At 34.7% G+C, this 18,454-nt stretch overlaps 1 protein-coding gene across 1 annotated transcript in view; it reads left to right on the forward strand.

Annotated features, from left to right (window-relative positions):
* LOC135222968 (homeotic protein proboscipedia-like) overlaps positions 1 to 18,454 on the forward strand; it is a 244,038-nt gene that overhangs the window by 209,824 nt on the left and 15,760 nt on the right. Inside the window, exon 4 of the mRNA XM_064261448.1 lies at positions 15,205 to 15,246. Within this exon, the coding sequence (XP_064117518.1) occupies positions 15,205 to 15,246 (42 nt within the window). The remainder of the gene's footprint in view (positions 1 to 15,204; positions 15,247 to 18,454) is intronic.

Below are 18,454 nucleotides of genomic sequence, written 5' to 3' on the forward strand. Positions count from 1 at the left end.
TCGGAATATTACTGGGGACTTTTTCGGAAAATTTTTCGGATTTTTCCCGTTTTTGCATTTTTTCGTTGTTATATATATATATATATATATATATATATATATATATATATATATATATATATATATATATATATATATAAAGGTTTTTTGCCACGAAGGAAAAAATGAAAAGCTTTTTCATTTTTTCCTTCGTGGCAAAAAACCTTTATTTATACATAGCATCACGTTTTATATACTTCGTGATCAAGTTATTCATATATATATATATATATATATATATATATATATATATATATATATATATATATATATATATCAGCAAAAGCCACAGGGAAAATTTTAAAAAAGAAAAGAGAGAGTGCCAAGTACTTTCGTGTATTTAACACATCTTTGTGCCCCGAAGATGTGTTTTAAATACACGAAAGTACTTGGCACCCTGTCTTTTCTTTTTCTTTTTTAAAAATTTTCCCTGTGGCTTTTGCTGGTAAACAAAATACACGTGGTTACTTTTATGATTTTATAGAATATATATATATATATATATATATATATATATATATATATATATATATATATATATATATATATATATATATATATAAATACTCAACTTACACTTGGCAAGAGTTACTCCCCCAAAGATTACGTTTTTTTTTATTGTACCAAACTAGTAATGATACCATCCACTTACAAACTAAAATACTACTACTTACAAATTATAAGTAAACAAAGATTTGCTTGTGAATTCTTTACTTAATATTTCCAGTATACCAATTTCAACCAGATCGTATTGCACATACTTATTTTAATCAGTTAGGTAAACACCTTTCTTCTTATGAGCAAAGCTATATTATACCATTATTATTATTATTAATATTATTATTAGTACTAGCAAACATATGTATACAGAAATTAGATACGATAAATTCGTAAAGTAACAAAGTCTACGGGCAGAAACAGCTCTGTTTCAGAGAATCCCTTCTCACCCCGACCCCCTTCGGAGGGAGGTGAGGTAGGATAAAACCCCATTATAAACCATCTTAGGGATCCACACTATAACCCTGCCAAGTTTCATGCCCATCGGACCAACCGTTTGGCCGTGATTGAATGACAGACGGACGGACAGACATAATGCCCATTATAGTAAGATTATTATTATTATTATTATTATTATTATTATTATTATTATTATTATTATTACTCAAAATAAGAACCCTATTCATATGGAACAAGCCCACCAAAGGGGCCACTGACTAGGAAATACAGAAAGATGAGATCATCAACTGGAAAGAGAAATAAATACATTAAGAAATTACTAAAATAAATCTATAGATGCACAGGTATATATAGTGATGTAGATAAACAGATACCAACGAGTAAACTAGATCAAATGAACGAAAAGAAAAGGTTCGGAAGTAGAAATCACATCCAGGAAACTAAGGAGGAGGAGGAGGAGGAGGAGGAGGAGGAATCACATCCAGGAAACTGAAAGGATTCACTCTTAAGAGGGTTTGACTGTCGTGAGGAGAGATTGAGGTAGGAGGAGGAGGAGGAGGAGGAGGAGGAGGAGGATAGGCACTGCTGAGCTCAATCGAGATGTTGCATGAGAACCCCCATTGATGCAATGCAGACAACGAGTCACCGCTCGTACTCAAACTTAAGACCTTCTTAAAAGAAAGAAAGAAAGAAAGAAAAACCTATTACGATCTTGTCTAAATCTTCCACAGAAAAGAGTAAATAATAACGAACTCTTTGAACGAAGAGTATGAACGCAAACCTACACGTGGTGAGGAACGTGAGTGTTTGCAGGTTTTTTTCCGGAGTTTTTCTCATTTTTTCCCCTATTTTTTATTTTTTTGTATTTTTCCGGATTTTTTCCCCGATTTTTTCTTTTTTCGAATTTTTTTCCCGGGTTTTTTCTCTTTTTCGGATTTTTCCGCATCTTTTTTTTTTAAAAAGGAGTTTTCGATTTTTTATCACGGAGTTTTTTCTCCGATTTTTTTTTTTTTTTTGGGGGGGGTTTTTTTTGGGGGGGGGGGTGGGTTTTCGATTTTTTTTTCCCGGATTTTTTTTCCCGATATTTTTCTCTTTTTTCGGATTTTTCCGCACCTTTTTTTTTTAAAAAGGAGTTTTCGATTTTTTTTCACGGAGTTTTTCTCCATTTTTTTTTTTTTTGGGGGGTGGGGGTGAGGTGGGTTTCGAATGTTTTCCGCATTTTTTTTCGGAGTTTTGTTAAGCTTTTATCTAGATTTTTTCTTTCAGAGTTTTCCCGAACATATGTAGAAAACTTGGTACGAAAACTTACATAGAATATTCACCAACACAGTCATGAAATACTACCCCTCTTGAACTGGGGGAATCAGGTAGCGGCCAAATGCTGAGAGAGAGAGAGAGAGAGAGAGAGAGAGAGAGAGAGAGAGAGAGAGAGAGAGTCTTTTACGCTAAAACGACGTATTATTTATGCATAAATTTAAAGAGAACTTCTTCTTATTAATACTCAGCAAGTTTGTCTTTAATCTTTTAATAAAATTCTACCTTGATGACTGCATCTAAGAAATGCTTGAATCTGACTACAGCATTAAATAATGCATCTATTTTAAATCACCAATTTAATGAGACATCTAGACAAAGTTCCACGACACTAAAAAAAAAACCCTCTAGTTTCTGTGACTGAGAAGACACACGCACACACACGCACATTTAATACATACAAACTCACTCACACATACATACACATACATATTTAAATCGCCATTTTATTGGGACATCTAGACAAAGTTCCACGACACTGAAAAAAAATTCTCCGGTTTCTGTGACAGTGGAAACACACGCTGCACACATTTAAATACACACAACTTACATTATATTAATATCATATATATAATATATATTATATATATTATATATAATAATATTATTATATACACGCCTCTCGAATACCGGTGTACATTTTTTTTTCTATAGACGACATTTGTATAGAAATGGCCTTCTCGGCGAGTCAGGGCAATTCTCGCCGAGATTTACTACATGCTATCGGATCCCCTTTGTATGGGTTCAGTTCATGATCCCACCTCACAAAATACCCTCACACGAGTTAGTGGGATCCCTTTATCTGGTCGTGTCGTCTGCGCCTAGACAAACCCGAGGCGTGGGGAAGATGCATATATATATACTCCAGGCCTCCTCTTTAAGCAATGTCTATACCTTCTTCCTCTTTTTGTTGAATATATTTACCTTGTTTTTCCGTATTTCTATGGTCCTTTCTTTACTCGTTTTTTGTTCTTACTCTTATCCTTCCTTGCTTGGAAGATGCATATATACTCATGGTCTCTTCTTCAAGCAATGCCTATATCTTCATCTTTATCTTTTTGTAGAATATTTTACCTAGTTTTTCCGTATTTCTAAAGTCCTTTCTTTTTCATTTTGTACCCTCTTCTTACTCGTTTTTTTTTTACTCTTATCCTTGTTTATTCATTTCAACGTCTTGTCCTGAAACGGGGTTTCTCTATTCTCTCTCTTTCGTCTTATTTTACTAAATCCTTTTTCCTGCTGTTTTTGCGTATTTCCACACCGATTATTTTAACCATCCTTTTTATTTATCTTTACCATACTTCCCTTACGTCTATTTCCATTCGTATTCCTTGCCTCCTCATGCATTATTCTATCGCCTTTTGAGTTCTGTATCTTTACAATGTTTTTAGTTTTTGTTTATTTCCACGCGAATTTCTATTTTACCATCCTTTCTCCCTCAGTTTTATCACTCTTTCCCTTACTCCTTTTTCTATTCGTATCCTTCTTGCCTATCGACTCCTATGCCATCTCCTAAAACAGGTCGTCTCTAATCTTTTCCATCCTACCCCTTTCTGTGTCCTTTCTCTTTACCAAATCTCTTTTTCTTATTTCTTGTTATTTCTAAGCACATTTTTTCTCATACTTCATACTCATTTTTACTTCCTTTCTTCCTTTTTCTATTCCAACTCCCTTATTCATTCCTACATCATGCATTAAAAACAGGTTTTCTTTTTCTCTATTCTTCTTCTCAATTCTACTCTTTATTTCTTTCATTCCTTTCTCTCCCTCCCACCTTTCTGTTAACTCTCTTTTTCTCTATTCTTCTCCTCAATTTTACCTCTTTATTTTTTTTTCATCTCTCTCCCTCCCATCTTTCTGTTAATTATGTTTCTTCTTGATAGCATTTCCTCTTTGTTTTCATTTCTCGAACCTCTCCATTTTACAATTAATTTTTTTTTGCCGTGCAATTTAGCTTTAAATACATCCGCCCTCTAATCCTTCTTCTTTTTTCCTTTCACTCCTATTCTTTATTTCCCATTCCTTCCCAAACTTCGTCTCATTTTTCTCTCACTTCTTCATTCGTTTCTCCTTCCTACGATCTATTGTTGCGCTTATCTACAACTACTTTCAATCGTCACTTCGTTTGTCTTTCGTTATATAAAGTGATTCATTCTCTTCAATTATCGATTAATTACAAGAAAAATATTCGGTCGTTAGGCGCCTCGTGATGAAGCCAAAGTAACTGCCAAAATAGTTCTGCTAATATAAATTTCATAATGATAATGTCTTTTGAAAACTGTATAAAGTAGGCGTAAAAACCAAGTATAATAAAAAGGGTGTACCTGGGATAATACACCAATAGAAGAAGAAGAAGAAGAAGAAGAAGAAAGAGAGAGAGAGAGAGAGAGAGAGAGAGAGAGAGAGAGAGAGAGAGAGAGCTAAAAACATTCAAGCGAAGGCGAGAGATAAAATGAGAGGACGCCCCATTTCGCATAAGTTTCGTTAACTAAGGCAGCATATGTTAGCAATAGTACATTGGCCGTTGGACGGGGGTCCAGGGTGGGGGGGAGGGGGTGTGGGGTCATCAGGGGAGGGGGTGGATCGGGGATGGGGGGGGAAGGAGGAGGAGGAGGAGGAGGAGGGGGAGGAGGAAGTGGTTGGAAAAGTTTTCGAGTCTAATCATCTGAAAAGAATTTCGCAGATCCCTCCAGCTCCCCTCACCCCCTCCCCCGCCACATTCCCCCCTCCCCCTCACTACTCCCCCCACACCCCCACCACTGACCCTCCCTTCCCCCTCCCCCAAAACAGCCTCCTACCCTGAAGACATAGCCATCTTCCTAGCCTACCTAACCTCCCACCCTTACCAACATAGAAGGAGGGTTGAAATCTGCGTTTAGGGGAGGGGAGGGGATGGTATAAGGGAAGGGGAGGGGAGGGGAGGGGGAGAGGAGATTTGAGAAACGAGGAAGCCCTGTATTCAATTTCCTATGAGAAGGATTGGAACTCACAAATTGCCGGCGATAACCGAGCCTCTGCCCCGCAAGGTCTTAATTAGAACCTGATAATGGGTGACTCTTCAATTGTGCCGTGTGTGTGTGTGTGTGTGTGTATTTGAGTCTGTGAGCGTGAAACCAATATAAGCAGAAATGACAGTTAGGGGACATAAAAAAAATAAAATTAATTACAATATCTAAGACAGTTAATTTCCGTCATATTTTCTATACTACAAAAGTAGTTGAAATTTTAATTTCAAGACTACTTGGCAATACGCAAAGAACATCCTCAAAATCCTATATACGTATATATACAAACACACACACACAATATATATAATATATATATATATATATATATATATATATATATATATATATATATATATATATATTTGCAATTTCGGACACCTTAATAACATTAACGATCGTGAATCCAAAAAATATAAGTAAAAATACAGCAGAATCCACCAGTGACAAGAGAAAATGAGAATAGCTATACCAAAAAAATTTATCATCATAAATAAACGGAGCGATAAAAATATCATTTATGAATACACAAATCCTCTTAATAAACATTTCTGTCAAATGAGCATGGAAGAAAGTGGACCGTATCTCATTCAAGTAAAGTGTCATACTTATAACAACCAAATACTTTATAATAAAGTTCAACCTAAAAAGAGCGACATTAATACTCTATAATTACTTGGGTTAAACCTCATATTAACCATTACATGGACGATATTATAGGTAACAAAATCCTCTCTTTTTATATTTTCGTTTCTGCAATTATCAATTTTAATGCTTACGTTTTAACTTTGTTATTTTATAGCCCAAAATTCATTTTTTAATTTATTTTATTTCCACTAATTCAACTTCACAATTACTGAAGACGATTACCGCAACTCGCACCGATGTTAAAATACTAAATACTAACATTAACAATTACTATATATCATTAATCTAATGCTTGAAATTTGACATTAAATATAACAGGACGCGGTGTTAAAATACTACCCTTAACAATAACCAGATAGCATTGTGTCCTAATTCTCGAATTTTAACATTTAGTATAGGGTGAATAAAATCCCTTAAATATAGCAGAAAACAATGTTAAAATACTGCACTTAACATTGACTAAATCACAGCATTATCTTAATTCTCAAATTTTAACATTTAGTATCAGGTGAACAAAATCGAGTAAATATTGAAGGATCATAAAAACACAAAAATATATATATACATACATATATATATATATATATATATATATATATATATATAAAATATATATATATATATAAAATATATATAATTACAAATCTTATGAAACTTGTACTGGTCACGAACGTGTAAATAAACATGAAGGGACGTATGTGAGGATTTAAATACGCTTAAGTAAATGAAACGTGCAGGCTTGCTCACACACACGCACACAGAAACATATGTAAATCACACGTCCTTGACAAACAGGGTCATGTATCGTAAAGTTTAAAGATTTTTGACACTTGGTCGAACCCAACCGACTTGGGAACTCTTGAATTTCTCTATATGCATTCGAACACTACTTTTTTAAACTTCTGACTCATTAAAAATAATTGCTCATTTTTTTTTTTTTTTTACATTTCACTTTTTCCACTTAATCATACTTCTCCAGCATACCTTTTTTTTAGTGTTTTTCCTTCCGAAACGGTCGATAAGTGCAATGGCCTGCGTTCCACTTATTATCATTATTATCATTATTATTATTATTATTATTATAATTGTATACACACACACACACACACACACACACACATATATATATATATATATATATATATATATATATATATATATATTTTTATATATATATATATATATATATAATATGTATGAGTATGTATGTATGTATGTATGTATGTATACTATATATACATTATAAATATATAAACAGATAAATCCCACAGGGAAAATAAATAACACCGCTAAAAAAAATATATTCAAAATCGACAGAATAAAGCAAAGCATTTAGTCTACCTCTCTGAGAGAGAGAGAGAGAGAGAGAGAGAGAGAGAGAGAGAGAGAGAGAGAGAGAGGGAGAGGTAAAAATAATAGTAAAAGGAGGAGAGGTAACCACTATCAGTGTATCCAACGAGCGCGGAGGAATACGGCGTTAGAGTCTATCCAGCAAAAAGGAGCGATAAACGTAAACAGATCTCTCCCCAATAATATACCCCTCCCCCACCTTCCCGGCCCGTCTCCCCGCCCCTGCCCTCCACCACCACCATCTCCCGTGTGTGAGAGAGAGAGAGAGAGAGAGAGAGCCTGGCTCCAAGGGGGAGAAAGGGAAGGAAAGAGAAGAAGAAAGCAATAATATTCTATACCGACCCAGCGATCATCATGTAACAATTTTATCAGACTGGCTGTCATTGGTTTTCAAATATTCACTGATACATAGGCGCTGGTTCCTGCCCCTGCCCCAGACTGGAATGGGAGGGGGGAACCCCACCCCCTTCCCCACCACTCCCCCTCCGTTCAGGAGGAATATTGCGCTTATTTACTACGCTATTCCACCCAAATATATGACACTGATACCAAATCCAAAGGAGTGTGTTATCTATGGTAATGGGAGCGGCCTCATTCTAATATCTCTCTCTTTCTCTCTCTCTTTTATTTTTTTTATGTCTTTCACGTTGGTCTCTTCTCATTCCTCCTCCTCCTTCTTATTCTTCTCCTTCTCCCTCTTCTTCTCCAAAAATCTTTATTTTCATTATATTATCCACAGGGAAACACTTCTTTTTCCTTTGCATTTTTGGTACACTGCTATCCTGACTGAAGACTCCTTAAGTTTCTGTTCAAAATCTTTTATTTGTATCTACACAGAAAAGCCTTCAATCTGTTCAGTTTATCTTCGTGATACACTACAGGGTGTACCTGCGTTTGTTCTCTATATATGCACTTACATGCATTGACATGCGTATAGTTAAAGAGCGCATGTATACAGGTGATGCTAATATCTGTATACATGACTATGGTCGTACACATTGTACATTTATTTACTATAATATTTAATCGCCTTTCTAAAGTTTAAAGTTTATGAGTGAATATATATATATATATATATATATATATATAATATATATAATATATATATATATATCATGTGTATATGTAGTATATTTATAATGATATATGTTTGCATATAAAATATAATATATATATATATATATTACATTGTAATGATGTACACATTCGTATAGAATACGAACTTTTGTCAACTTGCCAAGCAAACTTATATGAGGAATAGAATACCCATGATAAAAATGGAGGCAAAATATAAAAGAAAAATATATACAGAAAATTAATTAAGCGAATAACAAATAAAAACAAACTGTACTCATAAATTCAACCAATGAAGAAAACGAGAAGAAAATAAGGCAAAGGAACATCGCAATAAAGAGCATCATTATAGCTTTTTTTTTATGATCGTCAGCATGTATAAAACTGTCCGGAAGAGTCTTCCAAATTTAAGGAAAGAATAATAATAAAATAAAAAATAATCTCAGTGAAACAGTAGCGCGCACTAACTAAAGGCAGAGGCATTGGATGTTGACAGAGGAAGTTCGATACCAAATAATGTTGATGGAAGTTAGCACAACTGGAGATCTTCAGAATATATAAATCACTCCTACCTTTGTTAATAAAATAACAACCAGTATTCACACAGACATTATTTCTATACAAGAGCAAAATCCCAGGTCACATAACAGTACAATATTCCAATTACACCAATATCTCTTCAGCACAAGTCAACAATTCGAGCATCTCTGTAACCAAGAACAATATTTAGCTAGCTTCTGGCAGCACTGTAAACTACATCATAAGGTGTTACAAATGATAGTCACCTATTCCAAAATATCTAATAAATGTTCCTACTATACAATGAATCATATAGAGGGAGTAAAATTCGGCATCAGGTGATCCATGAATTATTAATTCCTGGCTTTAGCCTCAAGACATCACTGACTTCAACATTAAGAATCTACTCTAGATCTTAGTACAGGCTAGAAACCACTTCGCGTCCTTTCTAGATCTCTGTAAAGGCTAACAACTACTTAACAATGTATTACCTGGAGCGAGTGACTGTACTACTATATAACTTTTAAAAGAGTTACATTACTTTCACAACTGCACTGATAATCATGGACAGTAGTCACGTACTGTTAAGTGGGTGAAAATGACTGACAAAACCAAATTGTTGAACAAATAACCTGACATAAGATGAAAGATGTGGGTACTAATGCAATTAGAATGGAAACTTGGTAAAAGAGAACAAAATGTTAAAAGGAGTTTCCTAACTAAATAACAAGCAAATGAAAATTTCCGTTTGGCACAAATGGAGAATTAGAAATTGATTTACTCAGCAAGTCGTAGTACATTTATACAAAACCGACAGAAAATAACAGAACACTCAAATTGCCAATCTTTTCTATAAAGATCTCTGAGGTGCGTCCAATTAACTCGCTCAAAATTTCATGTAGCCATCAGAAATAATGAATTGCCCTAAACGAAAGAGGTGCTAGAATATATATATATATATATATATATATATATATATATATATATATATATATATATATATATATATATATATATATATATATATATACCAACCAACCCACCTTGGGGATGGACGATGTGAGAGAAGAGGAGAGAGAGAGAGAGAGAGAGAGAGAGAGGGGGGGAGAGAGAGAGAGAGAGAGAGAGAGTGCGGTAGAACTCACGAAGTGAATCGAATAACCGGTCAGGAATCGAGCCGGAATATGTTGCTACATTGGCGTTTCCCCCATCCGTTCTTCGTCTCTTTCCCTTGTATCCTCATTGCTTATTTATTTATTTTATTTATTATTTTTACTTGGTTTGCTTTTTTTTTTTGTCCTGGGTTAATGTTACTCTAAAGAAGTGTTGTTTTCACTCTGAATAGCTTCAGTTTCAACAAATATTTCCCTCTTTGTATCTGTGATATATATATATATATATATATATATATATATATATATAAATATATATATATATATAATTATATAATATATATATATATATATATATATAAATATATAATATATACATATATATATATATATAAATATAATATATTATATATATATATATATATATATATATATATATAATAGTTTTACCAGTATTTTATATATATTTTTGTATATATATATATATATATATATATATATATATATATATATATATATATACCCCCAAACCACCCAATACATAATATATATATATATAATATATGTTTATATATATATTATATATACATATATAAACCACCCAATCATTACCTTTAAATCTACAAATTCACTTCTTACTAACTGCCTAAATTTTCTTTACGTTTTAATTCACTTCCAATCTCTTTTTCCCCTTCCACCATCCACAGCACCCCTCTCTCTCTTCTCTCTCTCTCTATCTCTCTCCTCTCTCTCTCTCTCATCTCTCTCTCTTCTCTTCTCACTTTTTCCCCTCTCTAGCCATCCGTCTCTCTCGTCGTCGCGAGCTGTTCTCCATTCTCTCTTGAACTTCCAGTCGGCAGCTCATCCCACGTTCCAGATCGTAAACCGCCCAAGTGCTGGAGTCCAGTTTTAGGTTAGGGTCCTTGGCTTTCCAGCCGCCAGCCCCTCACCCTCCCCCCCCTACCAACGATCCCCCTACCTCTGGCTGGGGGAGTCACAGACATGAATATTTTAATCGCGAAAACAAAATACTGTTAACTCGTAAGGGAAGACTTACTTTTTTTTTAATCTGAGAGAGAGAGAGAGTACCAGGATAGAAGAAAGAAACGAAGGGGAGACGAGGTTTCCAAAGGGTCAAAAAGCTAAAGTGTAAAAGAGAAAGTGAGTTTAATAAACAGGCAGATAAAGTGTAAAAGAGAAAGTAAGTTTATTAAAGTCAGATGAAGTATAAAAGAGAAAGTGAGTTTAATAAAGTCAGATAAAGTATAGAAGAGAAGGTGAGTTTAATAAACTGGCAGATAAAGTGCAAAAGAGAAAGTGGGTTTAAGAAACAGGTAGATAAAGTGTAAAAGAGAAAGTGGGTTTAATAAAGTCAGATAAAGAGTAAAGAGAAAGTGAGTTCAATAAACAGTCAAGGAAGGTGATACGGAAGAATTAGTAAGAAAAGACGATACGGTTTATTACCAAAATTAAAGGGATGACTTCAAAGCAATGTGAACCAAAGAAAATATTTTATTTCCCTTAGAACTATACACTTAAAAATATTGATTACATAAGCATCTCCTTTCCAAAGCACAGTGAATGGAATATATAACTGTAATCTAATAATATATCTGAAACCTTGGGAAAGAATACAACGAAAATAATCACCGAAAGACTCCATAATTGGATGATGGGAATCACTTCATGGCAATAAAAAAACGATTCCTAGATCACCAGCAATTCACAGATAGTACATAGCTTGACGGAAGAGAAAATAACAGACCAGAAACTAGTTAACAAATTACAATCAAGCACTTATCAAATCTGTTTTTATATCGCCATTACCTTCACAAATTCATGAATGCTGTTGGAAAGGGGTTATATTTTACGGCATTTTTGAGTCATCGAGTCTCGTTTGTTTATTTGTGTTTGCTCGTGTGTTTACATGATATATTTCAATCAAGGCGTGATCCAAGATTAATGGATGTCAATATAGGTGCATTCATTCAAGTACCTACTCGAGAAGACACATTTGAGAAGAAACTGGCTTCAACGTGACGATGTCTAACCCAGGAAAACAACTGAAAATTTGAGCTGCTTTCTTCCTAGAATTAACTGAAGATGGAGACCTACTTGATGTTCCTGTCAATTTTGATCGAATTCACCTTGCTCTATCTTCGAGATATTTTTCTAAAACAAAAACACGCACAGAATGGGGGTTATACGGCGATTTACATTTCATGGCCTAAGGAGGGATATGTTTAATCAAGGCTATGTTTGTTATAAGTTACTAATAATATTCTCATATCAAGTGTGTATATATATATATATATATATATATATATATATATATATATATATACATATATACACATACCTAAATGACATAGAGAGAGAGAGAGAGAGAGAGAGAGGCATCAGTAGCAGCAGCTGACATAGATAGTTATCAAGATAGATAGATAGATAGATAAACAGAGAGAGAGAGAGAGAGAGAGAGAGAGAGAGAGAGAGAGAATCAGTAGTAGCAGCAGCAGCAGCCCCGTCCGAGGAGACGGCGCAATACTTTCAAATGAATCAATTAAAAGAGTTTTCACTTCATAACGTATGCACTTTTTGTCTAGGACGCACCTCGTAAAGCGGACCAAAGTTTAGCGAAACAATAATAAACCGTGATTTTATGAGTAATATGACGCAAGTTTCGGCGACACGGCCGAGTAAAATTTTTATGGTTTGCTGGAGAGAGAGAGAATCTTCCCCCCCACTTCTAGCACTTAGTGGGTGTCAATTTTATGGGAGGGGGGAGCGGGAGCGGTGGAAGGGGAGAATAGGAAGGGGAGGGGATCGGTGGAAGGGGAGGAGGGGAGAATAGGAAGGGGAGGGAGAACGGTGGAAGGGGGAGCGGTGGAAGGGGAGAATAGGAAGGGGAGGGGATCGGTGGAAGAGGAGGAGGGGAGAATAGGAAGGGGGAGAAGGGGAGAGGAGGGGAAAATAGGAAGGGGGAGGGGAGAACGGTGGAAGGGAGGGGTTAGACGAGGAGATACGAAGGGGGAGGAGGAGTGGTGGAAGGGGGAGGGTTAGGAAATGGGAGGGAGGGGAGGGGAGGGGAGAATAGGAAGGGGAAAGGAGGGGTGAGGAAAAGTGAGGAGGGGGAATGGAAAGGAGGGATATAGTATGGAGAGGAGAAGGGACAAGGGAGGGAGGGGAGGGACGGAGTAGATAGTAGACCCCCTATAGTTTCTGACGAGGGGGAGGGAAGGAAGGAGAGAAGGAAGGAGAGGGATGGGATCCTCTCTCTCTCTCTTCCAAGAAATACTACCCGCTTTAAAAAAAAAAAAAAAAGTTTTATTTCGAAAAGTAAGACACACACACACACAAACTCACACACAAAAGGAAGTTGCTTTTTATGAACGTGGGAGAATATTAAGGCGCCGTGATTGTTTCTCCCGGATTTATGTCTCCGGAAACTACTCGTGACTTTTTCGGTCCCTCAAGACAGATTTTTTTTGGGAAAAAAAAAAAAGTTCGATAAGGTGATTTTCGTTAAGAGACTTCACGGGGAATTTTTTGTGGGGTACGTTTTTGTAAAGTGAAACGCGCCCACAACCCCCACCCCCCTCCACAAAAACAAAAAATTCTATAATTAAAAATATTAAAAACTAGTTTTGCCTATAAATCCAAATTTTCATAGGCAAGATATCCCTAGATCGAATTTCGTTAAAAGACTTCACGGGGAATTTTTTGGGGTTCGTTTTTGTAAAGTTAAACGCGGCCCCCCCCCAAAAAAAAAATTACATAAAATTATTAAAAACCCGTTGTCCCTACAAATCCAAATTTTTATATGCAAGATATATAAGATAGATAGACAGGTAGGTAGGTAGAGTATGTATGTGGCAAATATACTGCATTTCGCAAATCTTGTACTGGTCCAAGATTATACATTTTCATTCATTTGAAAATTTGTAACGACTGATGTTAATCTTGACATCAATTATGAAGGGAGCCAAATGCCAGTAACTAACCAAGGAGAAATAAGTGTTATTAAGTGAAGTTTCATTTACACATTTACCGTATTAGGTAATCCTAGCAGAGATTTCGGTTAATTAAAAAACTACTTAGTCAGAGAGTGTGGATATCACGTGGAAACTTCAGATCTCCGTGGAGAAAGCATGTACACAAATTCCTATACACACACTTGCATACATACATACATACATATATACACATACAAACATACATATGTATATGTATATATATATAGTTTTTATTTGTTCTTATTACATAATTCAATGTATTTATATTCACTCTTATTTATATCTATTATACACATCCTTAAATGTTATTAATTGTTTATTTCTGTTTATTTTTATTTTTGCGCCACGTGATGGTCATTTGTTTGCAAATAGACATATACAAACATTCGTTTACGCCCAAACAATCAAACTGCCCGCACACCATGGCCACCAATCCTCGATGGAGTCACTCAATCAATTCAAGAGCCTCGCTATCATAACCAAAATCATCATCAACTATCATTATCATTAAATAAATGAGTGGCAGGCGTTTAGAAGGTTCTAATTCAATGCACAATTTAAGCTATCTATCATTATCATATTATTAGTTATACATCTTGACATTACAATAGCTTGCCCTACATTTTCCTTTCTATGGTGCCCATAACTTTGTCATGCCCTGTACCCAGGTCCTGTATAGGTTTCTGTTTGCTTAGACATATCCTGACATTACAATAGCTTCCCCTGCAATTTTATTTTTCCTTTCTCTGGTGCCCATAACTTTGTCGTCATGCCCTGTACCCATTTCCTAAAAGTGCTAAGATACCCTCATATGCCACTGCAATGCTGTAAATGCTTAAATGCCTCACTGATATTATTAGTTTTAAGACGCAAGCATGACCTCTCTCCTTACAAGCATATCATTAACTTCCATTATTGATTTGAGCTGCTGTAATATAACTGTGATAAAATGATTTTAATTTTTCTGTATCTTAAGGGAAGGATTAATTTGACCATCAAATGTATAGCTGTGACGGACCACTTAAAAAAAACTGGTCCGTGTAGTTTGCGTGACATTCATAACTCATATATATGCGCAGTCCCTTTTTTTTTTTTTTTAAGTAAACAACTTTGAAGAAAATACTGAACATCTATAACTTTACATATTCACTAACATCTGTTTTCCACCAACAGATGTTTCACCAGGTGTCCCAAACCAGCGGCAATACTCCAGCAGTAAGTAACAAAAAGAATTCTTCGCTTAGTTATTTAGAAGTGAGCGTACCTTATTGAAATGTTTAAGCTTTAAGTTAAAAGAAAAATAGTGTATATGTGATCCGTACGATGGATTTTCTTATATGCCTTAAATACATGAATACATAGTTGACTTGTGTTGCCTCACTTTTTCTATAAAATAAATATTTATCTTTTTGTAACCTACAAACTGCTAACTTTTGAAGAAATAGCATACGGAAATAACTGCTGCCGTAACATCAACATTAAGTCCACAATATAATGTTAATGACGAATTTTCCTATATGCCTTGAATACATGAAAGCATAGGAGAATTATGTTCCCTCAATTTTTAATATATATAAAAAATATCTATTTTTCCTTCACTTTTTTTTTATATAAATACATATTTATCGATTTGTAGCCTATAAACTGCTAACTTTTGAAGGAATGACATAGCGAAATAACTGCTGTCCTAACATTAACATTCAGTCCATAATATAATGCTAATATGTCACCAGCATGAACATTATCAACATTAATGAGATCTCTAGTAAACACATTGCATTATGCATTCATAATGCAAGGCAGTACTTCATGTAAAGGGGCATGCTTTTTAAAAGAGAGAGAGAGAGAGAGAGAGAGAGAGTCCTACATACCAAGAGGCATACATTTTATCGGAATTGTCTCGGATTCATGAGAGAGAGAGAGAGAGAGAGAGAGAGAGAGAGAGAGAGAGAGAAACATATGATCATAGCTTTAATAAATCTCACTTCGTATTTTCATTTATGATTACACTGACATCAATCTCGGATTCATGAGAGAGAGAGAGAGAGAGAGAGAGAGAAACACATATGATCATACCTTTAATAAATCTCACTTCGTATTGTCACTTATGAACACACTGACATCAACAGATGTAAGCGTGATAAAATCAGCTAAACCTTTATACACATTATATATACTTAGTGTGAACACGGCCAGTTTGTTGGTGGGGACGTGATCACTATATCATGAAATATATCAATTATTATATCAATAATGATAATAATGATGCAATGATGAAGATGATGATGATACTGTATGGAATCAGCTCCTTCGTGATGGCATAATGGTCACGATACTGTAGAGAATTATTAATGAATTTATGAAAACTTATGTAATTCCGACTTCATTTAGAGGATTAATTTGAATTGCAAAGAAATTGCTAAAATTACTTAATAATGGTACCACCGAGAAAAGAATATTACATGCATAACACATAAAAAGAAAGAATCACAGCGATCACTTCACCTATTATGTTAAAAATTGCCTCCGGAACCAACCGACCACCCTAAGAAAAATAATTAATTATAATAAAATAAATATGCTACATTTTATTAGAAACATTTGTTCTGTACTGTTTGACAAGCACATAATTTATCTTCCACATTTTTATTCTAGTAAATAAATCATAAATATCCCATCATAAAATTCCCGCATCTTTTTTTTACGCTTTTCCATAGGGCTTTACTAACACCCCCCCCCCCCCCCCCAACAAGAGAAGAAGAACAACAAAGTAGTCTGTAGGGTTACTCCCCGAGAAAGCGAAAAAATAGAGAAATAAAAACGAAAGCTCCGACTTCCGACCAAGTCACGTCCAATTTGATAGCGACGAGAGAATAACAAAATATTTTGGTTATCACGTTTGGTGTCATTGCTACCGGAAACAGCTCCAATGAACCGTCGATCTGAGAGTCGACTCAGTGTTTAGGTTTTCTGAGAGTGAGAACAATTCGACGTTACAATCTAGTGGGTTACGTAAACTTGCTCGACACTGATGAATACTTATTATGAATTCGTAAACTGAAGGGTTACAAAAACCCACTGGACACTTTGATGAATACTTATTAGAATTCATAAAGTGAAGGGTTCCGTGAATCTAGTCGACACACCTACTCGACACTTGGGTGAATATATATTTGACTTCATGAACTGAAGGGTTACAAAGACCTACTCGACACTTTGATGAAGATTTATTAGATTTTATCAAATGAAGGGTTGCATGAACCTGCTGGACACTTAAAATATTTATTAGACTTCATAAACTGAAGGGTTACGAAACCTACTCGACACTTTGATGAATATTTATTAGGTTTTATAAACTAAAGGGTTGCATGAACCTACTCGACAGTTAAATATTGATTAGACTTCATAAACTGAAGGGTTACGAAAAGCTACTAGACATTTTAATAATCATTAGAATTCATAAACTGAAGGGTTACAAAAACCTACCCGACACTTTAACGAATACTTATATAAACACGTGAAAGAGCACATAGTAGAAAGTGCTTAAGATTCGACACAGTCAAAGGTACACAACTGGTGTGGACTTTACTCACAGCTAAAAAGTACTCGGTTTCTAAATCATTAGCTATACAATACCGTGAATTATTTTTGGATAATTTGACGCAATATATACTGATTTATTCCGATACTTTATGATGTTTTCACCGTACTCAATACACACACACAAACATATATATCTGTATATGTGTATGTATACAACGAACACGCACATATATATATATATATATATATATATATATATATATATATAATATATATATATATAATATCTGTATATATGTGTATGTATAATATGAGCGCGTTCTGTATATATGCGCAAATGCGTGGTTGCCAACTAAAGGTATTTATATAAATAAATCTTTATTCCGTTCTCTAACAAAAAAAGATATATATATTTCAATTTTCCTACAAGCCAGTTTTTTTTGCAGGGTATTACACACCTTTATTTCATACCACTGACAAGACATCTCGTCGAATTATTAGAATGAAATTAGTGTATGTATAATATAAGTGCGTTCTGTATATATGCGCGAATGCGTGGTTGCCCACAAAAGGTATTTATACAAATATATCTTTATTCCGTTCTCTACCAAAAAAAAAATTATTTCAATTTTCCTGCAAGCCAGTTTTTTTGCTGGGTATTACACACCTTTATCTCATACCACTGACAACACACCTTCTCGAATTACTAGAATGAAATGATCAAACAAACTTATTTAATCAAAATAATGTCATTTCCACTGAGGTTTTAAAGGCATTTTATTCAGTGTATCCCTTTTTGGATAAAGGGGTGAAATGAAATTAGGAGAAACGTCCCCGTAGACTTTTACCATTTGTCCAAGTTGCTCTGAATATTATTATT

This window comes from Macrobrachium nipponense, chromosome 8 (genome assembly GCF_015104395.2).
Source record: "Macrobrachium nipponense isolate FS-2020 chromosome 8, ASM1510439v2, whole genome shotgun sequence".
Classification (NCBI taxonomy): Eukaryota; Metazoa; Arthropoda; class Malacostraca; order Decapoda; family Palaemonidae; genus Macrobrachium; species Macrobrachium nipponense.